The following is a 24,308-nucleotide window of genomic DNA, read 5'->3' on the forward strand; positions in this document are numbered from 1 at the left end:
TATAAACCTTAGAAAGGAAAACATCCCATCTGTTGTGACCCCCTGGGAGGAGAGGCTATATAAGCACTTCACAGAGGACCAACGCGACAGGTGTGGAATTTATACTCGGTGGAGGTTGCCTGGGCTGATGACCACAGACTCGGAGACAGACTGACGCTGGGCACACACTATGGATACCAAGAGCTGTGCAACAACTACCTCCTCTTCAACCTCATGCCAAAACTGCTCTAGGACTACAAATGTTATCAGTTCCAGCAACACCTGCCATCGTGGTGGTCTGAAGGCCAACAGCTGCCGCGTTCTGAGAACTGTCCAGGTCCTGGGTTGCCAGCCCACTCCTTGCTTTTGTCGCAGACCCATCTACCTAGTAAATAACTTCAGTGCCTGTCCTTCTCTGGATGACTGGGGCTGCTGTGGCGAAGGCATGAACAGCCATGAGAAAGAGACCATGCAAATCCTGAACGACCGCCTTGCTAACTACCTGGAAAAGGTGCGAGTGCTGGAACAAGAGAATGCCCAGCTGGAGGGTAAAATCCAGGAAGAGTGCAGCAGAGAGCTCCCTGTCTTGTGTCCTGATTACCTGTCCTACTACTCTACCATTGAGGAGCTCCAGCAGAAGGTAAGGTTTTCAGACACCTGTTATGCTCACCATACATAGAGTCTAGCTTTATTTTTTTAATTTTTACAATTTTTTATGAACAGACGAGCTGCTAATAGTAAATCTGAAACTCTTGCCTTAAGCAAGGGTACTAAAATTATTCTATCAGGAGTAGATAATTTCCTACACTGTCAAATATATGAAAGATCCTTTTGCACTGTCTTCAACACTAAGCAAATTCAGTGCATATTTGCTTTACTCTCTCTACGAAGTCCCTCTGAGCTTCGTCTTCAGAGACACTAGCACCTCGGGTGCTGGAGAGTGAGGGAACCCTAAGCAGACCTTCAGAGGGTCACAGAAGAGCCACAGCGGTGCAGTTAGAGTGCCACCCACAATGATTCGGGCACAGGCCCTTCTACACACCTTTAAATCCAAGACTCTACAAGACCTGAGAAGCACTGTGAATTGATGGTATCCAAGCAATGGCTATTTGCTAAACTGTAATATTTCTAGGTCCTTTTATGCTGAAATTTTTTTGAGAGGCAGAGAGAAATAGAAGGAAGGAAGGAAAAGAAGGGGGTGAGGGGGAGGGAGGGAGAGACAGAGAGAGAGAGAGAGAGAGATCTACCATCCACTGGTTCACCCTCTAAATGCCTGTAATGGCTCTTGGCTGTGGCCGAAGATGGGAACCAGGAAATCAATCTGGGTATCCCACATGGGGAGCAGGGACACAATGCCTTGAGCCATTCCCTGCTGCCTCCCAGGGTCTGACCTGGGAGCTGAAGTCAGGAGCCAGAGCCAAGATGCAAACCCAGGCGCTCCAGTGTGGTACGCAAGCATCTTAACTGCTAGGACAAATGCCTGCCTCCCCCCAATTTTTTTTAATAAGAAAGCCTCGCCATCTTGAGGCAGCATTCTGAGTTTTACAGTTTTTCCTTTTTTTCAGAGATACTCTCTACCATTATAAATAAAGAACTCAGAACCAAAACATTAATAGCCAATTGCTACCATTTCTTTAATAAAAATACTAAAACAGGGATCCGGAAAAAATGAATTTTGTTTTAACAAGTTCCTAAACAGTTTAGTTTTTCATCTACTTTACAACTCTCACCACTCTCTTCTCCTCTTGTGCTCATTTTACCAACTCTAAATTGTTTAATAGTTTGTTTCTATCAAACCCAAGTTTCCTATTCGGAATGATGTATTGCTGCTACATACCTGTATTTATCCAGTTTTATTTGTTCAACAAATATTCATAGAGAATCAACAACAATGTGCTGGACATTGTTCTAGGCTCTGAGAAAATACAAGTGAACTTCAAAAGGCTCATGGGAAAATGAAATAAAAAATACATTTATTTTGCTGCAAAAATATTTTGATAGTTTTCCCATAATGCGTATTTTCCATGAACTTTTTGAAGACCCCTCTTATTAGTGAAAAGAGATCCATTCAAGGGGATCACAGTATGCTATGCTAATTTAGGAAGGGTTTTGTATTTTAACAGAAGAAAAATATATACTAAGGTTTTTATTTAAATAATGTTTTGCTGATCATGTAGGACAACAAGACTTTCTAAGTCTTCCTGAGCATAGCTAAAAAGCTTTATGAAAACTCTAACTGGCCTCGCCCTGTTAACTGAACACACACCAGCCCTCGGTTCTTACAGAAGGAGATCCGGTGTTGGTCTTATTTGTGTGTACAATTTCTTAATTCTAGATCTTGTGCACCAAGGCTGAGAATTCCAGACTGGTCTCACAAATTGACAACACCAAGCTGGCTGCAGATGACTTGAGAGCCAAGTAAGCCTGCTCAGCACTGTCCCTGATACAGAACCTACCCTGAATCTGACCCTACACTCCCAACAAGATAATCCCCAGATGCACTGACCCTTTTGCCCCACACTTGTTGGCCCTACCCCAGAGAAGACCTTCAACTTCAATGATCAAGATTAGTAAACACTCACAGGTACACAGTACCTATGGTTTCTAACATATGAACCCATCCAATTACCTGCACAATAGCTCAGTAAAATAGGTAGGGATAATACATTTTCATCCCCTTTAAGGTGAGATAGCTGGTTTAATACGTTTACCTTACTTTCCCAAAGGCATACAGTCAGTATGACAGAGAACAAAAGCCCAGACCCAAGCTTTCAGAGCCCTAGTCTGCTGCTCTCCTCACACTGCAGTGCCTGTGAGGCAGGAGAGGGAGGATAAATTCCCTCATCTCAAAGAATAGCAATGTAGCATTGCTCTGGCAAATGAACTTCGGCACAACAGGCAAGGCAAGTCATGATGTTTATCAAATGTTTTCCCCTCTGAAGAGGATAAAAAACCTCAATAGAAATCCACTCACTGAAAGGCTAAAAAAAAAAAAAAAGGCAGGAGGACATTTTACTTGGCTTGAGTTGCATCATCTACTTTTTAGTATCTTTCTTTTCACACCTGGTTTTTAAAGGTATGAGGCTGAGGTGTCCCTGCGCCAGCCTGTGGAGGCCGATGCCAACAGCCTACGACAGATCCTGAATGCACTGACCCTGGCCAAGGCTGACCTGGAGGCGCGAGTCCAGTCTCTGAAGGAGGAGCTCCTCTGCCTCAAAAGCAACCATGAAGAGGTTAGAGAAAGACCGAGAGTCATCAGAGGCTCCACCTCTGACAACTGCATAAGTTCCCTTGAAGTTTACCTAAAAGGGGGGCACTACTGCTAGACACCATCCTGTTAACACTGACCACTAGCTTAACATATTTCAAATCCATTGGCTATAACACAACATCTGGGTAAGACAGACCTTCATGAATTCCCCTGTCTTTCCCATGAGAAGAAAGTAACCCCATTTTCCTATCCCCACAGGTCTTTCATCTCTTTGTAGGCATCCTTGCACGAACTTCTGTCAGCTCCCTTTGGTGCATGTCAATATTGGCACAATATTGGCATCATAGTGATTATGTTGTCTCATAAATTCCACATCTATGCTGCTTCTCCCATTGTTCATCCCTAGAAATGATCTAAATTCTTTGGAACTTTGATCTTGCTGGTCAACTCCTTTTAAAATTGCACATATTTGAACATACAGTCAGATATGAAATAGCCTGAAGTCATTTTATAGCATCTCAATAACACCTATAAATCAGGTGTTCCTTTATTGTAGGCTGTATTTAAGACACAATTAAGCTAAATTATTGCTGTTAAATTGAAACAAGAATGCAAGGGGGTCATCTATCCACTGAGTAAATTTTTTTCATTCCACAGGAAGTTAATTCCTTACAGAGCCAGCTTGGGGACAGACTCAACATTGAAGTGACCGCTGCCCCTTCTGTTGACCTAAACCAGGTTCTACAAGAAATGAGATGTCAGTATGAGTCCATCATGGAAACAAACCGTAAAGATGTGGAACAATGGTTCAATGCGCAGGTGGGGAGAGCAGAAAAATCAAAAACACTAGGCTGACGTTGCATTTCCAGAGACCCTTAACCCAAAGTCGTGTGTTCTTCCATAATGCCCATGGTCTTTGTGTTTCAGATGGAGGAGCTGAATCAAGAAGTGGTGACCAGCTCTCAACAGCAGCAATGCTGTCAGAAGGAGATCATAGAATTGAGACGCACCAGGAATGCTCTGGAAGTTGAACTGCAGGCCCAGCACCGAATGGTACCCAGCAAGCTGACCAAGCCTAGCACAGCAAGGATGGCAACAGCCCCTGACACCTGTGTGTGCAATGTTTCCCAAACTGTATCCCTCAGAACAGTTCTTCTGCTTGTTAAAGAATCTATGGACAGTATTTGTGGTCAAATAAGTCTGGGAGATACTGAATGGAACAAAGGTTAAGTAGGGTGCCTTCCTGAAAGCCTACAAAAAGCCAAAATCCACCAGGTCTCCAAGGACGGGCTGAGTGGTATTCAGCATTCCAGAACTTATTTGACTGTGAATCCCCCTTTTTTAGAGCATCTCATGGTAATGATCTGTGCGGAGTACATCTTGGGAAACACTAGGAGAGCTTTTAGTTCATAAGTTATCATATTAAGTTTACAAAGTAGTCTTATAAGGGAGGTGGCAGTTATTAAACCATTTGACAGCTGATGCTGTGAGATGAGCATATAGATGAGTCTCTGAGAGCTAAGGTGGGTTTTCCAAGCCAAATCCAAGACGAATTTCCTCTCATCTGTTTTGTAGATGGAGACACTGAAATCCTGAGGCTTTATGTAACTTGTCCAAAATAGCAAGAGAAATGACTCAGAGCCACAATTCAGATTACAAAGCCAGTATCCTATCTGCCTCTTTATATTCCCTCTCTGAAGTAGGAAATTACTTGCATGCTCTGGTAGGAAGGGTGCTAAGAACATTGCCTCAAGCTGGTTTAGTCATGTGTCAGAAACTCAATCTCTTGAACTTCAGTTTTCTGAAATTGGGATAATCATGCAAATAACAGGCTATTAGCACCTAAAATCCCACCTTAATCCATAGTCTTACAGAATGATAGAGTAGGAAGTAACTTCACCCATCAATTTCAATACTCGTATTTTACATCTAAAGGAACTGATCTAATGAGGGCAATGTGTATAGCTAAATGTCACTCACTTTGTTTTTAAAATCTGAAAACTCATGAATGAAGTGCTGTTGTGATACATTTTTAACCCCTAGATGTACAATAGCTTGAAATATTTTTTTGCCTCTCCTAAGTAGGAGAATGTGGTAGAAGATTATCAGTCGGTCAAGATTGAGGAAGAAAAATTAAAAAGAGGGGCCAAAAAAAAAAAAGAAAGAAAGAAAGAAAGAAAGCAAGCAGAGGAGATAAAGGAAAGCAAACTCTAGCATAATTGGTAATTTTGTTTTTTTAATTTATTTGGCTAGGAGGTAATATAAGGGCTTGGAGATCCGTAAGTACCATCACAAAACTATTGTTTAAAATAATTGAAGCAATGACCTGGGCTAAAGAAGTGACTATTACAACCCTACTCTCTTCCTCCGTGGTAGCGAGATTCCCAGGAATGCATGCTGACTGAGACGGAGGCCCGCTACGCAGCCCTGCTGGCCCAGATTCAGAGTCTGATCGACAACCTAGAGGTTCAGCTGGCAGAGATCCGGAGCGCCCTGGAAGGACAGAACCAAGAATACGAGATTCTACTGGATGTCAAGTCCCGGCTGGAGGGCGAGATTGCCACATACCGCAGCCTTCTGGAGAGCTCAGACTGCGAGTACGTAAATTAAAGCAACTTGCATGAGAAAGATGCTCCAAGGCACACATGTGTGTCCTGCCATGGGCAGCAGGGGACAAGCACTTAGATCTGGCCAGGAAAGGGGAGCTGCTTCCACACAGGCAACAGTGACCTTCAGACACTGACAACTGTGACCTAGTCCAAAGTCGAGGTGTTAGCTGAACTAAGTGGTTTTAAAGAGCCAATATATCAAGTGAATCCCTTACATGGTATTCAGCTTCTTAGAGTTTTAGATGTTATTAGAAGAAAAAAATGGTTTCCCCAAAGAGGGACATTCCCAGTGACTGTCACGAATTCCCCCAGCTCCACCCCCAGTGCAGCATCTAACCCATATGAGACCGAACAGGACAACCCTGCTGTCTCTGGAGAACAGTGTGCTGGGGCTGAAATCCCTAACTGTGCAGCCACTAGTCCTTGATGCCAAGAGCAGCATGTATACGTATACCTGTGTGTTTCAGTAACTTTTTTCTTTAGTGAAAGTTATTTTTCTCAGTGAATAGACATTAAACCCACCCGTAGGAACTCACCTGGAATATGAGCTGCTTGAAGTAACTCAACCCAACCTCAGACCAGACTTGGTTCCACTTGCAGAGGAGACCTACCTGCACTACCTGCCCCTCCCAAAAGATAATTGGTGAACTCTGTTCACAGCATCCCCTTAATTAGCATGTGCTTATCACACTAGCACAATGCTAACCAGCGCCATGACCTTAAAGAGCAATGATATACCCAAGTGCCTCGGGTCATCACAGAAAGTGTCCCGTGTCACCAAAAGTGTTCTCTGTTAACTGCTGCCTGCTGCAGTCCTCTAAGAACTCCGCGCTGACATTCAGAAGACACTCAAGCTTCCTGATGACACACTGAGGACACTGCTTACATGGGTTCCTCAATAAGGAACCATTTCCTTATCGATAAGAAAAATATTCCTTGATAAGAAAAACATCTCTTTAGTTTCCATTCCTTCAACCTGTTCTTTATGACTGTTGATCCCAAGAATGGAGTTCCCATTTTATCCATTCTGCAGATGAAAACCTGGCTTATCTGAAGGTACCCACCACTAGGTGACAGAGTCAGGTCCTGTCCCAGGCTTTCTCTGCTGGGATGGTATTCTTAGGGCATGGACTCCTGTGGAAGCTTACACACTCTTACACCTAGGATGCTGTTTTCAGTGGATCCTGTCTGATTCTTTTTATCACACTAAACACAGCACAGGTGAATGAATGAGCTTTTGGAAGCACTCCTTTTGAATGCCAAGGGTTGAAACATTAGCCACTGCCATTTTTCTCCATCATCACCACTGCCCTCCCTCAGTCACAGGTAAAATTCTGCTTGTCTCCACAGGCTTCCCTGGAACCCATGTGCCACCGAATGTGAATCTCCCATGCGTACTTCCTGTAAAGCCAGAGCCCCAGCCTACACCTCCTCGGTCCCCCAGGGGATCCGGAAGGCCTACAGTGCCTGTGCACCCCTGTCCCGGATCCTGGTTAAAATATGCACCATCACACAGGAGATCCAGGACGGGAAGATCATTTCCTCTCACGAGCACGTGCAGCCTTGCTACATCACCAGACTGGCCAGAGTCTAACGTCCCAAGGTGATAACAATGGCTTGCTTTCCTGAGACAGAGGCCAATGCATGCTCCTGCCAGAAAGGTTTAAGAACTCCCCAGTCCCTGCAGGTACTTAGTTTTTGCTACTACAGCTGGTCCCCTCCCAATTGCTAGACAGAGTATGCTTCATTCCGCTCCTTCCCTAAGCTGCCGCTCCCAACGTGATGATAGAGCACATTTCTCTGGACGGCTGTACCGCATTTAGCAAAGGGACGGGAAATGATGTATAGGTGCTAAGGAAGGCGGACCACATGGCACCACTCCACGGGTGATCGACAGGCAGGTTTCTCCTTTGTTTACTCGGGCCCTGTTTACTTCTCGTCCTCCTTAGAGCCAGTCAGACTAGCTCTAGGCTGCTTTTGGCCATTGGTACATGAAGGTGAAAAGCTACAACCTTCTCTTCTGAACTCCCTCTTTAGATATGGAAAGAAGCCTGTGTAGGAACAACACAAAGAGAGAATGAAATCTTTAATATTTTGTTACTTTGAGCAGATGGGCACAAGTTTGAACCTAATCCACACTATTGGCTCAACTGCTCTTTAACTATCCTAAAATACTTTACCTTCCCAAACCTGTTTTTAAAGCTGTCCACATCATTCAGAACTGTACAAGCCATTAGACTCTCTATTTTTTTAAGAAACAGGGCTAGGGGCCAGTATTGTGGCTCAACAGGTTAAGATACCACTTACGATGCCTGCAGCCCATATGGGCACCACTTCAAGTCCCAGCTGGCCCACTTCCAATCCAGTTCCCTGCTAATGTGTCTGGGAAAGCAGCAGAAGATGGTCCAAGTATTTAGAACCTTGCCATCCACATAAGAGACCCAGATGGAGTTCTAGACTACTGGCTTCAGCCTGGCCCAGCCCCAGCTATTACAGTCAATTGGAAAGTGAACCAGCAGATGGAAGATCTATCAATTTCTGTCTCCCCCTCTATCCCCTACTCTTTGAAACTCTGCCTTTCAATAAATAAATAAATCTTTAAAGCAAAAAGAATTAGTAATAGCTGTGGGCAGCACACCTAGAGCATTCTGAAGAAACAGCATGAGTCCTTGGACTAAATGTTTGCTATTTCTCTTCCTGTTCTTTAGTGAATGGAGTTTGGTCTGACTGTTTGACAAGGGACCTGTAGCTGGGACTCTGAGGACATAACCCCTGCCTGCATCCTCCCCATGATGGCGACAATGGAAAACAGCTTCAGTCCATGCTTCATTCTGTCCATGAGACACACACGTACTCAGTATCCAGAAGCTTTCCAGCAAAGCAAGAAGGAATCATTTCTGCTCACCAGTTCGAGGCAGTTCCAAAGTGAAAAGGCATCATTATGTCCAACCAGCCATAACTTCTTACAGGGCTGTCACAGAGTACGTCATTCCCTGAAAATTATTAGACATTTCTAGAATCTTTAATGAACAATTCCAAATCAACCCCATAATGCTGGGGGTCAGCACTGTGGCACGGTAGGTTAAGCCTCCACCTGCATTGCCAGCATCCCATAAGGGTGTCCGTTCTAGTCCCAGCTGCTCCTCTTCCAGTCCAGCTCTCTGCTGTGGCCTGGGAAAGCAGTGGAAGATGCCCCATGTGTTTGGGCCCCTGCACCCATATGGGAGACCCAGAAGAGGATCCTAGCTCCTATCTCCAGATTGGCCCAGTTCTGGCCATTGCAGCCATTTTGGGAATGAACCAGCAGGTGGAAGATCTTTCTCTCCATCTGTCCCTCTCTCTCTCTGTATGTAACTGTACCTCTCAAATAAATAAAATCTTAAAAAAAAAACACCACAATATGGAAACGAAAGACCTCAGGTCCTAAGCCTGCCACATTCTCATTGTGACCTGGGGCACAACCTTGAACCTTCATTAAACTTTATTTCTTTGTTCAATGAGGATCGTGCCTACTTCAAGGGGTTTTTAAGATAAATGAAATTGCTTATGACATCCTATTTTGTATACTGAAAAGTCTTACAGAAATGTAATTCTATACTTGTATAAGCTTTGCTTTTAGCAACAGCCCTAGACCTAATTTTGTCATTATTATCTCATTTAAAATTTTTTCACCATGAAATGTAGCTATCTAGTTATGATCTGAGGGTTTTAATAATGTTTAGCTTTTGGTGTAAAAAAAAGGAACAAGAGATCTCCCATGATCAAGCTCACAATTCTCCTCAATAAAACAGTTTTGAACTCTCAAGGCTATGTGTCAGGTTTCAGTTGATGCCAGAGCCCACATCAAAGACACACACATTGTTTAACCCACAGCCTAGCAATTTTCTTCCTCCAGACAGGGAGTGACTTATGGTAAGCAAGTGGGATGCAGAACTCCTAGAATGTTCTATCAATAATTTGCCTCTCATCTGAATGGGCACGGCAACTCTGGTCAGTCTTTAACTGCATAATAGCTGCATTGCAGGTTGGAAATGTGGAAAGAGCGTGGAACTTGGATTCAGAAACCTTGAGATGGAATCTGAATCCAGCCTGGGTGTGCGACCTGAAGCAAAATAGGCATAACACCACAGAGGCCTCTCGACTGCCACTGGAAAGATTAAATGCAATAGCAAAGGTGGAAAAGTCTCGTACACTATAAGGTGCTACGCAGAAGAGAATGCTTCTTCCCTAAACTGAAAACCACTCATTCCCACCCACACCTTCTTCCTTTCTGGCTGGCTCAGTGGTGGGCCCACACAGACCCTGATATGGAACCACCAGTGCTAAGTGGGAAACCCGCTGGTGAGAGATGCTCAGTCCACTCTGAGCTTCGGACTCCAGAAGCTCACTGGCCTCAGGCCAGCCTTGAGCAGAGGCAGCAATGCCATCTCAGTTTACCCCAGAAACAGGATGCCTTCTCCCAATCTGAGTAAAGTACCCCCCAGGCCTTCTGTGGTGAAAAATGAGTTATTAGGAATGGCACGGTCAAGAGGGGATTTGGCCATTCAAGGTTTATCAATTTTCTCGCATATTTTCTTTGTAAAAAGAGAACCTAAAACCATCTTCTGGGCCTTGGATACATATGATGAAACCTTTGAAAGTCAATAAAAGTCTGGAGTTTTACTAGGAAGTTAAAGTATCCTGTACAGCCACAGGGGGGAGTTAAAGGGGTTTTTGTTGTTGTTGTTGTTGTTGTTGTGTTTTGTTTCATTTTAAACATAGCTGAGCACAGGTCAACAGCCACTATAGAAATGGGGCTCAAAGGAAGGGAAAATTCAATACAAGCATAATTTTAGTGCAGCTTCAAAGACATCCATGAACCAGACGCACACATAGTTTCTGGAGCTGAAATCAAATCCCACCTCTCTTTTCACTTTGCAGGCCCACAGGGAGATGTTTTAGATAGATTTCCAGCGCCCGCCCCCCCCCCCCCGATTTCTTTTTCTTTCTCCGCTTACGACCTCAGTGGTTTACACTCTTCCACACACAGCGGCAGCCACGCTTCCCTCCGCCCTTTGCTTCTCAGCCCTTAGCTGCCTCCCACCGCCTCCATCTGTACATCCCCATCAGCAGCTGCTGCTCAGGGCAGGTTGCCGGGAGGGTTTGGTGAGTGGCGACCCCTCCGCAGTTTCTCTGGTGTGACCCAGAAGCTACCAGCTTACAAAATTCAGACTCCCACATGAGCATCTCCAGGTAAGGATCTGTGACAATTTTAGCCAAAGTTCCAGCTGACGTGTGTGTCTGTGTGTGCGTGCGTGCACTGAGTTCAGAGCCACTGCTTTGTAACTGACAAGCACTTTTTGGTTCTAAGATCTGAACTCTGTGATGGCTTTTTAAGCTTTTCTTCTAGACTCTGACAGTGGCTTGACAGATCACCACGCTTACAGAGGATGCCTCCTCTCCGTGTACACCTCCATCTGTTTATAAAAATTGAGCCAGTCAGGCCAGCGCCGCAGCTCACTAGGCTAATCCTCCGCCTTGCGGCGCCGGCACACCGGGTTCTAGTCCCGGTCGGGGCGCCGGATTCTGTCCCGGTTGCCTCTCTTCCAGGCCAGCTCTCTGCTGTGGCCCGGGAAGGCAGTGGAGGATGGCCCAAGTGCTTGGGCCCTGCACCCCATGGGAGACCAGGAGGAAGCACCTGGCTCCTGGCTTTGGATCAGTGCGATGCGCTGGCCGCAGCGTGCCGGCCGCGGCGGCCATTAGAGGGTGAACCAAGAGCAAAGGAAGACCTTTTTTCTCTCTGTCTCTCTCTCCCACTGTCTACTCTGCCTGTCAAAAAAAAAAAAAAAAAAAATTGAGCCAGTCAACAATAATCAACTTAGTGTTAGTAATTCATTCAGCCCTCACAATGACACCATGGAGCAAAAGAGCAGGAAACAGCTAGACAAAGAAGTTAAGTGATTCACTCAACCCCACACAACAAGGACAGTGAATTTCAAGTACTCTGATTTCCTTAGGGAGGACAAAATAGGACCTGACACATCATAGGATCAGTCTCCAAGAATGGAAATAAACCACAAGAGTGACAGGTAGTTTTTCAACTCTTCAAAGCACCCTTCTCCAGTTGCTTCTCACCACTCCTAGAGGGAAACCATCCCAGGAGGCCTTGCACCATTAGCACTGATGACTTCCTTCATCTGGAAAGGCACAGTATAGAGCAGTCTTAGAACTAGAAAAGTGACACATTTTCACATCAGAGATAGAGCAGCTGGGGCCCAGAGGGAAAGGGCCATGAGCCCTGCTCCATGAGACAGCCCAGCCATTTCTTCGGCTTCCCATTCCCTACCACTTGTGCAGTGGCCAGCAGTGGAGTGTGGTCTAATGGGGACAATATTGGACCACAAGACAGTGGTCATGGGTTCCAGTTCTTAGCACCACTACTCGGCTTCTCTGTCTCGGACTCTGATCACCCACAATGAAACATTCTGATCAAACATCTTTAGTCTCTCTTATTAAGTTCTGACTTAATTATTATGTCCTGACTTCTCATTCTGCAGCTAAAAGAAAATTCCAGAAATAATGTCCTCCAGCACTGTGTCTTTCAATGGCAATGAGATGATATTGGTGATATCTTTATGTTCCTTAGGAGCCAACTACTATATGTTATTATTATGAATTCATAACCTTCATTTATCATGATGAAGAAAATATCTCACCATACATAGCAATGAATGGCACTGCATTAAGCAGGTTAATCTGAAACCTGTCCGTTTTGATTTAAAATCAAAGTTTTGATAATAAAAGGTGTGTGAGAGCAAACACCTCCTCTAAATGACAGGGATAGAGAACGAGATCAAAATTCAGGAGAAAAGGGAAGGGCGCGCGCGCACACACACACACGCACACACGTGTTGGGGAGAATTTCTAGGCTGAGGCACCCAGCATCCTAGGCACGGGGCCGTGGTTGGCCTCAGTGCAAGCAAAGCCCAGAAGCACACGCGGCTTCAACACGCCAGCACATGCCTTTCACAGGAAATGGAGGCCCTGGCTATTTGGCTGGGATCATCTGGCCAAGGTGCTCATGCATGACTCACAAGCTTCGTGGGAACAGCCCACGCACGCAGTTCAAACAGGAACAGCCCTATTTGGCCGCACTGAAAAGGTTTATTCTAGTTGGAATTACATTTTTTGGTGATCATAACTGGAGGATTTTCTTAGGTGACACATTTAAGCTATAAGTCACCACTCACATGCACATCAGATTTCATATTCCAATGTTTCTGAACATCACACACAAAAAAGCTCCCACAGTAGCAAAATTTCCGAATGCCCTCTCATTCTCACCCTCTGTCCTCTTGACTAGAACAACATAATAATCAAGAGGACCATACAGGTAGCACCTGGAGAAAACATCTCAGGCAATAGGTTCTCTTACTAATGTCTAGAAGAAAGTAGGTTTCAGGCTCCCTTATCTGTGTTTCTCAAAAAATAAATAAATAAATAAATAAATAAATAAATAAATAAATAGAGCCTTCTTCTAAGCCAGGAACAAAAAGTTCTGATACCACAGCTCCTTATGGGGAGGCACATGGGGGCCAGCAGGTGCCCGAGAGTCATCCCAGAGAAGGCCATACCCACCCACTTGGAGTCTGTGACCCCCGGGGAGGCCCCTGTACTGACCCAGAAGACCTAGAGAGAGCCCAGACCCAGTTCTGAACTGTCACCCTCTAGCTCCATCCAGAGTCCTCTTCAATGGTCTGTTGTGGCTTTATTTGCTTTCCCAGAGAGACTTCTCTCTACAGCCACAGAGGCGATGTCGGCAGGTTGGCGGGATGGAGGTGGGGGCAGGGGTGTCTCCTGAGCAGTGAAGGAGGCAGACATAGTTATTTTTTCCCATGGATCAGTGAAAAATGAGCCAAAAACACTTATCTCACACTGATAAGTGCTTGTTGCCCAGACAAGACCTTACGACTCTTCCATATGGAGGGGGATAGGGAGTCCTCTACAACCATCTACACAGGGTAAGAGAAATTCAGCCCAAGATGGGGCTTCCCTCTAGTTCAGAACAAGTGGCCCCTCTTTAGGCATTAGAAAAAGCTAGAAAAGAACACTGGCCTTCTCTGGTCAAGAAACAGAATTATGTACTGATTCACAACCAGATATAGACCAGCAGGGTCTGAGTCCCAGCCCAGCTACCTGCTGAGGGATCTTGGCAAAGTTACTTAATCTCTCTATCTCGTTCCACATCTGTAAAACGGGGCTATTAATAGCATCTACTTCATAGGTTGAAATGATGATGTCAATTAGTGCATGCCAAGCTCTAAAAGCATGCCTGGCACCCAGGAATGCTGTTTGTAAGATTTCATTACGCTGCTTTGGGAAGCTTACATTCAATTGGCAAAACAATCATACTAGAGCAAATGAATTAATTTGAGCTAACTGACAGTGACAGTCACGCTGGTAACTAATAAAAGCACAAGACTGAGGATGGAACTTTTCTTTTTAATAGAAAGCTGAGTCATACAATGGCACAAGGTAAAAACCACCTGCAGGCCCAACCCTTCTATTTTCCAGAATGCTGTGGAACTCAGTTGGAAAGGATGTTCCACATCAATCTTCATGGTCTTTGGCAGCCAATAGGAAGAAGCTGGCCAATGAGAAGCAATGGCTGCCAGACAGCCACTTTCCAAGGGGTAAGTTGTAGCTTCATTGCAGGTTGCTAAAGCCACAGTGGACCTTCTGATTTCCATCTATCCCAAGATGGACAGGACACAAGGTGATAGGATGGAATATTCAAACTCCACCTCAGCTCAGGATCCCTTTTAAGAGAGGCCAAAAATGGTTGAGGGTATGGGTGGTGACCAGAAGCGAAAGCAAATACATTAGGTTTAGACAGAAGATGCTCTGTGAATTCAGGGAACACACTGGAAGAAGGAGGGGGAAAAGCACAAAACAGGTATGTGCTTGCGGCCCCAGAGTGAAGAGCCAAGAGGGTGTGTGGAGCTCACCCACGCAGAACAGAAGGCCCAGTGGGCGTAGACTGCCGGCCGAGGCCCAGCGTCCCAGTTAGGGGCCTGGCTCAGTGGAAGGGCATTTGATGGAGGTGTCCCAGGTATGGCGGCTTCTCTTCATGCCAATGATCTGAGCCTGTGTTGTACACAGCAATCAGTGATGAAGAGAGCCGTGGCCTGGGAGCTCTGTCAGGAAGGAAGGGCCGTGGAGGAGTTCCAGAGCCACGGACAGGCTGAGGCGAGGGGCAACAAAATCTTGAGTTCTACATGAAGGCCACACGTTCAAGCCTGTCCCAGTCACACGTCCCAGGCCTCCGAAACAGCCTGGAGTCTATGTGATTTTACCCTTTTCAATAAAAACTACTTGGGAAATGTTCAATTAAATGTGACTGAAATCCCAAAAATTTTGCGAGGTAGATCAGATAAATCAAAATCAAAACTTTCAAATAATAAAAATCGTCTATAAATTGGCTAATTGAGGGTTTTTGAACTACAGTCACTATACACATCTCTGCTGTTATACTTAAAGATGCCTATTAAATATGTGTATTGAGAATTTTTTTATTACTGACATGGAAAATATTACATCTACCTTAATTTAATCTTTAGCAAAGTCAGCCACTAGAGTCCCTATTCTGTGCAAAACACACACACACACACACACACACTCATGCACACAACTCGGCCACACACTCACACGTGAAGCGATTTCCTACTGTTGCTGTAACAAACTACCATCAGCATGGTGGCTGAAAACAACACAAAGGTGCCACCCACAGTTGCTGCTTCAGAAGCCTGCTGCAGGGCCGAAGTCCCAGGTGGCCGGGGCTCTGCTCCTTCCATGCCCTTGCCTTGGCCAGCTTCCAGGGGCTGCCCACGCTCCTCAGCTTGTGCTCCCCATCCACCTTCAAAGTCAGCGATCTCATCTCTCGGCCTCCATCCCATCTCCTTCTCCAACACCAACTACTCTCCCACCTCCCTCTCTACTTTTGAAGACACTTGCGGGTACACTGGGCCTACCTGACTAATTCAGCATCATCTCCCCCATTTTGAGGCCTTCTGAGCAACTTTAATTCTATCCGCAACTTTCATTCCCCTTCACGGGTGACGTAGCCGTTCGCAAGTTGCAGGCATTAGGGCTTGGACATCTTTAGAGGGCCATTATCCTGCCTACTAACAATGAACCAAAGGAGAGCAAAGCCAGAGCCAGAGACAGAGACAGACAATGTATCATCTCTGTAAAATACCAGGACATAGACTGGAGACTGAGTCCACAGCAATGGAGTCACAAGTGTCTAATCCACAGACCACTCAAGTTCCCAGGCCGGACCTCAAGCCTTAGGGCCACAGCTGCTGCACGGACAGTGTAGGTTGCAGGCTGTCCCTTAGCTAACGGCTTGAAGACCCAAACATGCTGCACACCCTTCTGGGGGTCCTCTTCCTACAGCAGCAGGAACAACAGTCAGCCTTAACTGAGTGCTTGCAGTGCCCCGCAGAATTAAGTGTGCTCTGCACAAATGTCACACCTTCCCAGAGTCACCCTGTGCACAGCCAAGACTCAAGCCCAGGCTGGGGAGCTCTAGACCCTGAAGCCTTGGCCATCATGCAAAGCTGCCTCTTCCTTTGCTTTTTTCTTTTTGACCAATGCATATTTTGTGAGAATGCATCCCTTAACTGACTTGTTAGGACGCAGCTCAGTGTGCAAAGCAGGACAACTCACTGGAACGGTTCTGCTCCTCCAGCCACTTTCACCCTCTCCCCAGCCTCTCCTGTAATTCTGGGAGGAGAAAAGAGAGAACAAATGGAGACAGGAAGAAAAAGCCATATCCATGATAGAACAGGCAAGACAGACAGAGGGAAGGGAAAGAATGGGAATGAGGTCCAGCCAAAGGCATGCGAGGATGGCTCGTACCTGCTGGCGGGAAACAAGGCCAAGTCAGACTTCTCCCAGAGAAGTCTGAGCCCAGCTCTCTGTGCCCTGCTTGGCCTTACGCCCCAACCACTACAGCATAATGTGACACACGGAATGTTCTGGTAACTGCCACAGAGGGAAATAGTGCCCAACAGATAACAAAACAAGAATAAAATATACCAAAAACAAATGCATTGTATACTGCATTTAGAATGTGACTTTCACAGAAAAGTGAGAATTTCAAAGACACCAGAGATACTAAACAAAGTCTATAACTTTAGAGCACATTACCGAATATATATTTTCTTCCCAGAAAATGGCATCCAAAGCCAGAACACAGAGAAATATAAGCCTGACTCAAATGAAGCATTCCCACACACACACACACACACAAATGCATTTTAACTGCAGTCCCACTGTGTACTTCAGTGTATAAAGCTCAGATGACCCACTTCAGCTCTCCCTCTCAGGGGTCAGGCTTGACTTTGGTCACAGCTGTGAAAGCTGAGGACTGCGAGGCTGGGGAGCAGAAGGCAGAGGCAGGATTTGCACTTCAGCCTGGTAACCACAGCGACCAGTGTAAATGCAGACTGACCTTGATGGGGAGTGTGTCTACAAAACGTAAACTCCTGCCGTCAGGGCTTCTCTCTGAACTCACCTGGAGACAGAGTACGCCTTTCAGGCCAGAGTTTTTTCATCCAACCCTCGTGACTTCCAACAACTTCCTAGGCCTCCTCCTTGTCCAGACCCGTGGGCTCTCTCCCTGTGGGAAAGACTGGGGGTGTTCACAGCCATCATCACCCTCTGACCTCATTCTCACACAGCAGTCTACAGACTGCAACTCATGCATGCAATTGCAGAGCTCGTCATGTGGACTCCTTGCAGATTACACGGATTATGCGTGTTTGCTGCCTGCAGTTTATATGGCTCAAGGGTATGCACTGCATACAGATGTACATTACATGCCTTTTGTACATGTATCACATACCTCATGCATGTATATTACATACAAATTACAAAGTTCACCTATGTACATTAACCCACAACAACTGTAAATTATGGCGAAAACTATTGATGGTCTCATTTTTGTGATAAGAATATTGGGATCAGAGAGGCTAAGACTGGCAGGTGGATTAACAGCCGAGCAGGACCTTAACCCCCAGGTCTCCATTCCTTCCACCAGCTTGAACTGCGACAGACACAGAAAAGGTCATCGCCAAGATGACTTTTACAAAGAGGAAAAAAAAATTTCAAACTAAGAGAACAGAGCTCTGTAAAGCAAGCACTCCTAACCAAAAGAAAGGAGAGAAGAAACTGAAAGTCGAGCGGTGCTTAGCAAATTAGAAGCAGTAAAATCAGTAAGGAGAACGGCGTTCTCAGACACAGAGGAGGACAGCGAGCAGGAAAGGAGCAAAGATGCTGGACACAGCGACATCAGCGGAGCCGGCCTGCGGCTACACGGGGGCCAGGCTCCACGGCTCCCTGGCCGCTGACTCACAGCACAAACTTAGGCAAGCCTTTCTCCTCTCAGTGCTTCAATTCCTTTCATCTATTTAAAAAGGAAAAAAAAAAAAAAAAGAGTCCATGGTAGTGGTTACCTGTCCATAAAACAAGTTGAGAGCCTTGAACAAAGGATACCTTAGCAAAACGTGATTACTTCATGCCCAAAAGCATCCCAATTAGGATAGGCACCAAAATATACAACTGAAGACAACATCATAAACTGTATTTTGTTATATAATCCCATCAGGTAGATGACCACAGCATAACACATCATGAACGCCATAAAAATCAATAATAAATTGAACCTTATTGAGACATCTTCTTCTCAGTGACAGGAAAGTAGTTGATGTGCTACTAATGTGATATTCCTACATATTTCACCAGATCATTTTCTGAAAAAAAAAAATAATAATGGGGCGGGCATTGTGGTGCAGCAGGGCAGGCTGCTGCATGGGACACCACATCCTGTATCAGAGTGCCAGTTAGAATCCCAGCTGCTCCGTTTCCAAACCAGCTTCCTGCTGACGTGCCTGAGGCAGCAGACGATGGCTCAGTAACTGGGAAACCTGGATGGAGTTCCTGGCTCCTGGTTTTGGCCTAGCCCAGACCTAGTTATCAGAGGCATCTAGGGAGTAAACCAGCAGATAGAAGATCTCTTTCTCTGCCTCTTCCTTTTTTCTGGACAGGTGCAGTACCCTCTTGGTGGTCCCCATTTATTCTTGCTCTCATTCATCCCACCCAAGCCACCCAAGTTATCTTTTGGGCTGCAGACATGACCATGGTGTGGCGCTCTCCTGCTTGAAACCCTCTTGTGGTTTCCCACGGCTATGCTGAAGATCAGAGTGCTTAGCAGAGTGAGACAGCCCAGGACGACCCGGCAACTATGCACCTCCCCACAGTTTTGCCTCATCCTGCTTTCCTCCCTGCCCTATCGACTTCACTTGCTCAGAGAAGGTTGTTAACTAGTATTTGCTGAATGAAGGAGGTTTGATTTTTGAATAAGAAGCAATACGGTGGTGAACTGGACAAACACACGGTAGCATTTCAGGTAACAACAGCTGTCAAATGGGGAAGAACCCTGGGAGGCCCTGCACCCGCCTCCTCCCCACCACATACACACCTCAACAGCCCGACTGTAACATGAACCACGCAGGGCTAAAGGGAAAGCCGCCAAGGACCAGACTTGAGCTGCTTGCATGAGCTGACGACTCAGCAAACGATGCTGCAGTAATTCTCAGAGTCTCTGTACGTGGCAACAGAGAAAGGCAACCCAGGGAGCCGTTCATTGGGCCCCAAGGACGATGGGAAGGAAACAAACCAAGGGCGAACTCATTTCAGTCCTGCAATAGCACTCCCACCCAGCTGTGGGGACCTGTTTTCCTTCTCCCATCTCCATTAACTAAACCACCCCGGCTGTCTTGGTGGCATGCCAGAGGTGGAGACTTGGACTTGGAGATTTGGAGAGCTTTCTAAAGCCCGGCTTAAGTCACAGTGTCTTGGCACTCCTCTTACAGAAGCGACCTAGCTGAAACACAGCTCGCCTTCTCAGGAGGGTCTGGGGTCAGCAGGTAAAGGAAGCTGGAAGGAGGGAGGAGGCGGAGGGCCACCTGTCTTGAAGGTGAAAGTGATAAATGAGGTTCAGCTCTCGGTATTGTGGGATAGGCCAACGCATTCTCCCTGGGCTCACACCGAGGTGCTGAATAACAATCATGGGGGCCAGTGCCATGGCAAAGCAGGTGAGGCCACGGCCTGCAGTGCCGGTATCCCACCACTCCACTTCCCATCCAGCTCTCTGCTACAACCTGGGAAAGCAGTAGAAGATGACCCAAGTGCTTGGGCCCCTGCACCCACATGGAAGGAAGCTCCTGGAGGAAGCTCCTGGCTCTGGATCAGCACAGATCCGGCCACTGCAGCCAACTGGGGAGTAAACCAGCAGATAGAAGACCTCTCTGTCTCTGCCTCTCTGTAAACTCTGCCTTTCTAATTACTAAATAAATAAATCTTTAAAAAATTAATAACAACTATGTCACTCAAATGAAGGTGACTTCATTGCAACCAAGGCGGCAAGATCTCCACAGCAGGAGGAAGACGATGATGCTAAATGGCCGTGTCTCCTGGAGAGCTGGCGATTCTGAAGTCTAAGTAGAAACAGGCAGAGACTGGTAGCCGTTCCTCAGCACCGCAGGGCAGATCTGCACACAACACGCTGGGCCATCCGGCAGTACACTGAATTAGTGCACACACACGCACGCGCACGCACGCACACGCACGCACACACACACACACACCACCGCCTGGATCCAGAAACTGAAGGGTCCTCAGAGGCAGGAATTGTGTCTCATCAGCTCTCTATTCCCAGAGCCAGAGCAGACTTCTGATACAATCAATAATGGAACAAACTAAATGAGATTTTAATTAAAAGTATTTGTGGCTATGGACTTTATCCAAAAATGGAATTAGACTCTAACTGTGTAGTTTGAGGGTAGGAGAAAGCAATGGAAACATTTTAACCACAGCTGGGCACATGTAAATGAACAAGTATGTAGTCAGCAACTCAGAACTGCAAAAATGTTAGTGAACCTAAAACATTATCTCCAGGCTTTAGAAAAACAAGATGGGGGAATAGGGTGGAGGGGAGGCGAGATCAGCAGCACAATGGCAGCGGAAGCCCTGGACCTGCTCTTGACTCGCCAACGACCCAAGCAAGGGGAACTGCACCTTTTGATTACTGTGTCTTTGCCTATAAAATGGAGGGTCTGAAACAGATGACCAACACGGCTCATGTCAGAGTCCAACCCTATACTCCTATAAAACAGGAAAATAAACAATTGGCAACCAGAGGCCAGCAGAGGGAAGGAACCTGTGAGAGTTTACATTACAGCATCCTAACTTCTTCGATTTATATTCTCCTCTGAAAAGACAATGAAAAGCAAGCATATGAACATACAAGGAAAAAACCACCTGCATTCAATTTTAAAGATTTTACCAACGGGCCGGTGCCGTGGCTCACTTGGCTAATCCTCCACCTGCGGCGCCAACACTCTGGGTTCTAGTCCCAGTTGCTCCTCTTCCAGTCCAGCTCTCTGCTGTGGCCCGGGAAGGCAGTGGAGGATGGCCCAAGTGCTTGGGCCCTGCACCCTCATGGGAGACTAGCAGGAAGCACCTGACTCCTGGCTTTGGATCAGCATAGCTCTGGTCATACCAGCCATTTGGGGGGTGAACCAGCAGAAGGAAGACCTTTCTCTCTGTCTCTCTCTCTCACCATCTAACTCTACCTGTCAAATAAGTAAAAAGGATTTTTACCAACTTCTTGAAGCCTATATTTTGAATTCTAAATTAAAACCTCAGCTTAAATTAAAGCACTGTGTTGATTTTTTTTTCAATTGGGAAAACTGGAGTCATTTGGGGGATAAAGCAGTGAATGGAACCCCGTCTCTTTTCCGTCTCCCTCTAAATCACTCTGCCTTTCAAACAGATAATAAATCTTAAAAAAAAAGTTTGTGTAAAGTGAAGCTAAAAGGTTAGTTTATTTTGGTGCAAAATAAAATCTATTCATGAGTAGCTTTTTCATAATACATTTTCTGTGAATTTTTTGCAGACCTATAATAAGCAAGGATTTCAAAATATTTGGAACCAAAATAAACTTGCAATTCCACTCTCATTTTTTGAAGTGCCTTTGTCAGTCCCTATATACAGATACTATTTGGAAACAGCATTCAGGGGCCAGTACTGTGGCATAGCAGGTTAAGCTTTTGCCTGTGGCATGGGCATCCCGTATGTGTGCCTGTTCTAGTCCCAGCTGCTCCTCTTCCAATCCAGCTACCTGCTAATGCACCTGGGAAAGCAGAAGATGGCCCAAGTGCTTGGGCCACTGCATCCATGTGGGAGAGCAGAGGAAGTCCCTGGCTCCTGGCTTCAGATCAGCACAGCTCTAGCCATTGCAGCCACCTTGGGAGTGAACCAGCAGATGGAAGACCTTTCTTCCATCTCTCCCTCTCTGTGTAACTCTGCCTCTCAAGTAAATAAATAAATCTTTGAAAGAGAGACAGAGAGAGAGAGAGAGAGGAATAGCATGCAGTTGACTGTCCTCTTCCTCCAATTCTGAACCACCACACTGAATACAGTTCGGACCTCCTATCTGTTGGCCCTCTGTCCTGGAGAACCAGAAATATAAAACAGCTTCTTTCCAAAGGGCCTGAGTAACAAACGGAGGCACTGGCAGTGTCCATGCGCTGCCTCTGTGTAGGCTATGTTTTGTTCCTATAGACATCTCATCTCTTTCTGGAACCCTCCAAATCACAGAACAAGGACATGGCAACTTTGCCTGAAGACGCACTACTCATCTGTTCTGAAATGCCGCGTGGAACACAGATGCACTCGGGGGTCACCTGGCCGTTGTGCCGCCACCGTAACAGGTGCCTGTAAAGCATTTCGTGGTGGAATGCTTATCTTTAAGAGGCCCAGGCAGCCAGCCTCTGACCCCGATACACCTGCACGTGATTCCATTCATTTGCTCACTGTCCAACCTCTGCCACAAAACACCCACTCTCTTTTCACGACAGCATCTCAGTCCGTCACAAAGATGGACCAAATGTGAAAACTGCAAATGTTTCAGCTTGGAAGTCCTGAAAAGAAAAACCATTTTGATTCTGAGCAATTTGAACTCTACTGAATTTTTTTTTAAATCATAAAAACCAAAAGGATGACTAAGCGGTGGACACCTAAGGAAAGGCAGTGGAAGCCTTTGCCCCTGGAGTTCTGTGGTTAAGACCTGAGCCCAGCAACCTGCCAGAGACCTAACTGGAAGTGGAAGCTGCAGCGTGTGACCCAGGGATGCTCTTTCCTGTCCTGTGGCTCCACAGACACTGGCGCTGATAGATCACTTTACAAACACCACATCACACCTCATCAATACGGACAACTCGGATGTATCTGTTGAAAAATGCTCCTCTATTTTAATGTCAAATTTTTAAAAATGTAATAAAAGCTTTAAAATCCTATAGAAAATACATAGCAAAGTGAATTCAGTTTTGTTTCTTACTTGTGAATTAACATTTTTAAAAACCGAAGGCCAACATTGCGGTGCAATGCGTTCAGTTGCAGCCTGCCAGTGCTGGCATCCCATATGGGCATCAGTTTGAGTCCCAGCTGCTCCACTTCCAATCCAGCTCCTTGCTAATGCGCCTGGGAAAGCAGAGGAAGATGGCCCAAGACTTGGGTCCCTGCCATCCACATGAGAGACCTGGATGAAGCTCCTGGCTCCAGGTTTCTGCCTGGCCCGACCCCGGCCATTGCAGCCATCTGGGGAGAGAACCAGCAGATGGAAGAGCTCTCTCTCTCTCTCTGTCACTCTAACTTTCAAATAAATAAATAAATCTTTTTTAAAGTAACTTATTTCTAAGATAAAATAAGGTGCATGGGGTCATTTTCCTAAAATCATTCTGGCTATCCATGCGTCTCCCAAAATACACACAGCAGCGGCAGCGCAGGGGCTGGCGGAGGGCAGAGCCTGACTGCTCTGCAGGACATAAGGGTGGGCATACAGGGCCACAGGAAGTGAGTGAGGTCCAGCTACAGCCGGCCCAGGAAATGACCACAGTCCAGCTCAAGCCCAAGGCAGGCAGCTCTCTGGTTCCCGTTAGGGGGCTGTGACTACCGAGGCCCCCAACCTGCTGGTGGTTCAGCAGGAGGCAACCAAGGAGTCGCTGCCAGAGAGGTGGGGGACAGTGAGGCCAGCGCTGGGGTGGCCCAGATGTCCTCTTGGAGACGCTGCAGACAGACAGGGGTTGCAGAGTGTGCTGGTGCTAAGCAGGGCCAGTGGGGAGCAGTACAGCTTTGTGTGCAGGAAGTGGAAACCCATGCCCCTGGGCTGACCCAGCTGCCTGCCCCTGCCTGCCTGAGCAGAAACTTCTCATCATCTGAAATGACATTCACCAAATGTCACCAGGGGCTGTGCCTGTGTGATAGAATGTGGGAGGATTTTTTTTTTTTTTTGACAGGTAGAACTTACAGACAGTGAGAGAGAGAGAAAGGTCTTCCTTCCATTGGTTCACTCTCCAAATGGCTGCAACAGCTGGAGCTGCGCCAATCCGAAGCCAGGAGCC

General features: G+C 46.3%; 1 protein-coding gene across 2 annotated transcripts; it reads left to right on the forward strand.

Moving 5' to 3' along the window:
• Positions 1-9,190, forward strand: KRT39 (keratin 39). Of its 2 annotated transcripts, none has more exons than XR_001795340.3 (8): positions 1-619; positions 2,315-2,397; positions 3,056-3,212; positions 3,848-4,009; positions 4,118-4,243; positions 5,567-5,787; positions 7,150-7,486; positions 8,508-9,190. XR_001795340.3 is itself a non-coding variant. In XM_002719367.4 (8 exons), the coding sequence occupies exons 1-7, from the start codon at positions 170-172 to the stop codon at positions 7,391-7,393; spliced, it is 1,443 nt and encodes a 480-aa protein (XP_002719413.3). In that variant the 5' UTR covers positions 2-169; the 3' UTR covers positions 7,394-7,402; positions 8,508-9,190. The 2 variants fall into 2 exon arrangements, 1 of the variants encoding a protein (XP_002719413.3); XM_002719367.4 differs by having other exon boundaries at positions 2-619; positions 7,150-7,402.
• The last annotated feature ends 15,118 nt before the right edge of the window (positions 9,191-24,308 follow it).

This window comes from Oryctolagus cuniculus, chromosome 17, assembly GCF_964237555.1.
Source record: "Oryctolagus cuniculus chromosome 17, mOryCun1.1, whole genome shotgun sequence".
In the NCBI taxonomy this organism is placed as follows: domain Eukaryota; kingdom Metazoa; phylum Chordata; class Mammalia; order Lagomorpha; family Leporidae; genus Oryctolagus; species Oryctolagus cuniculus.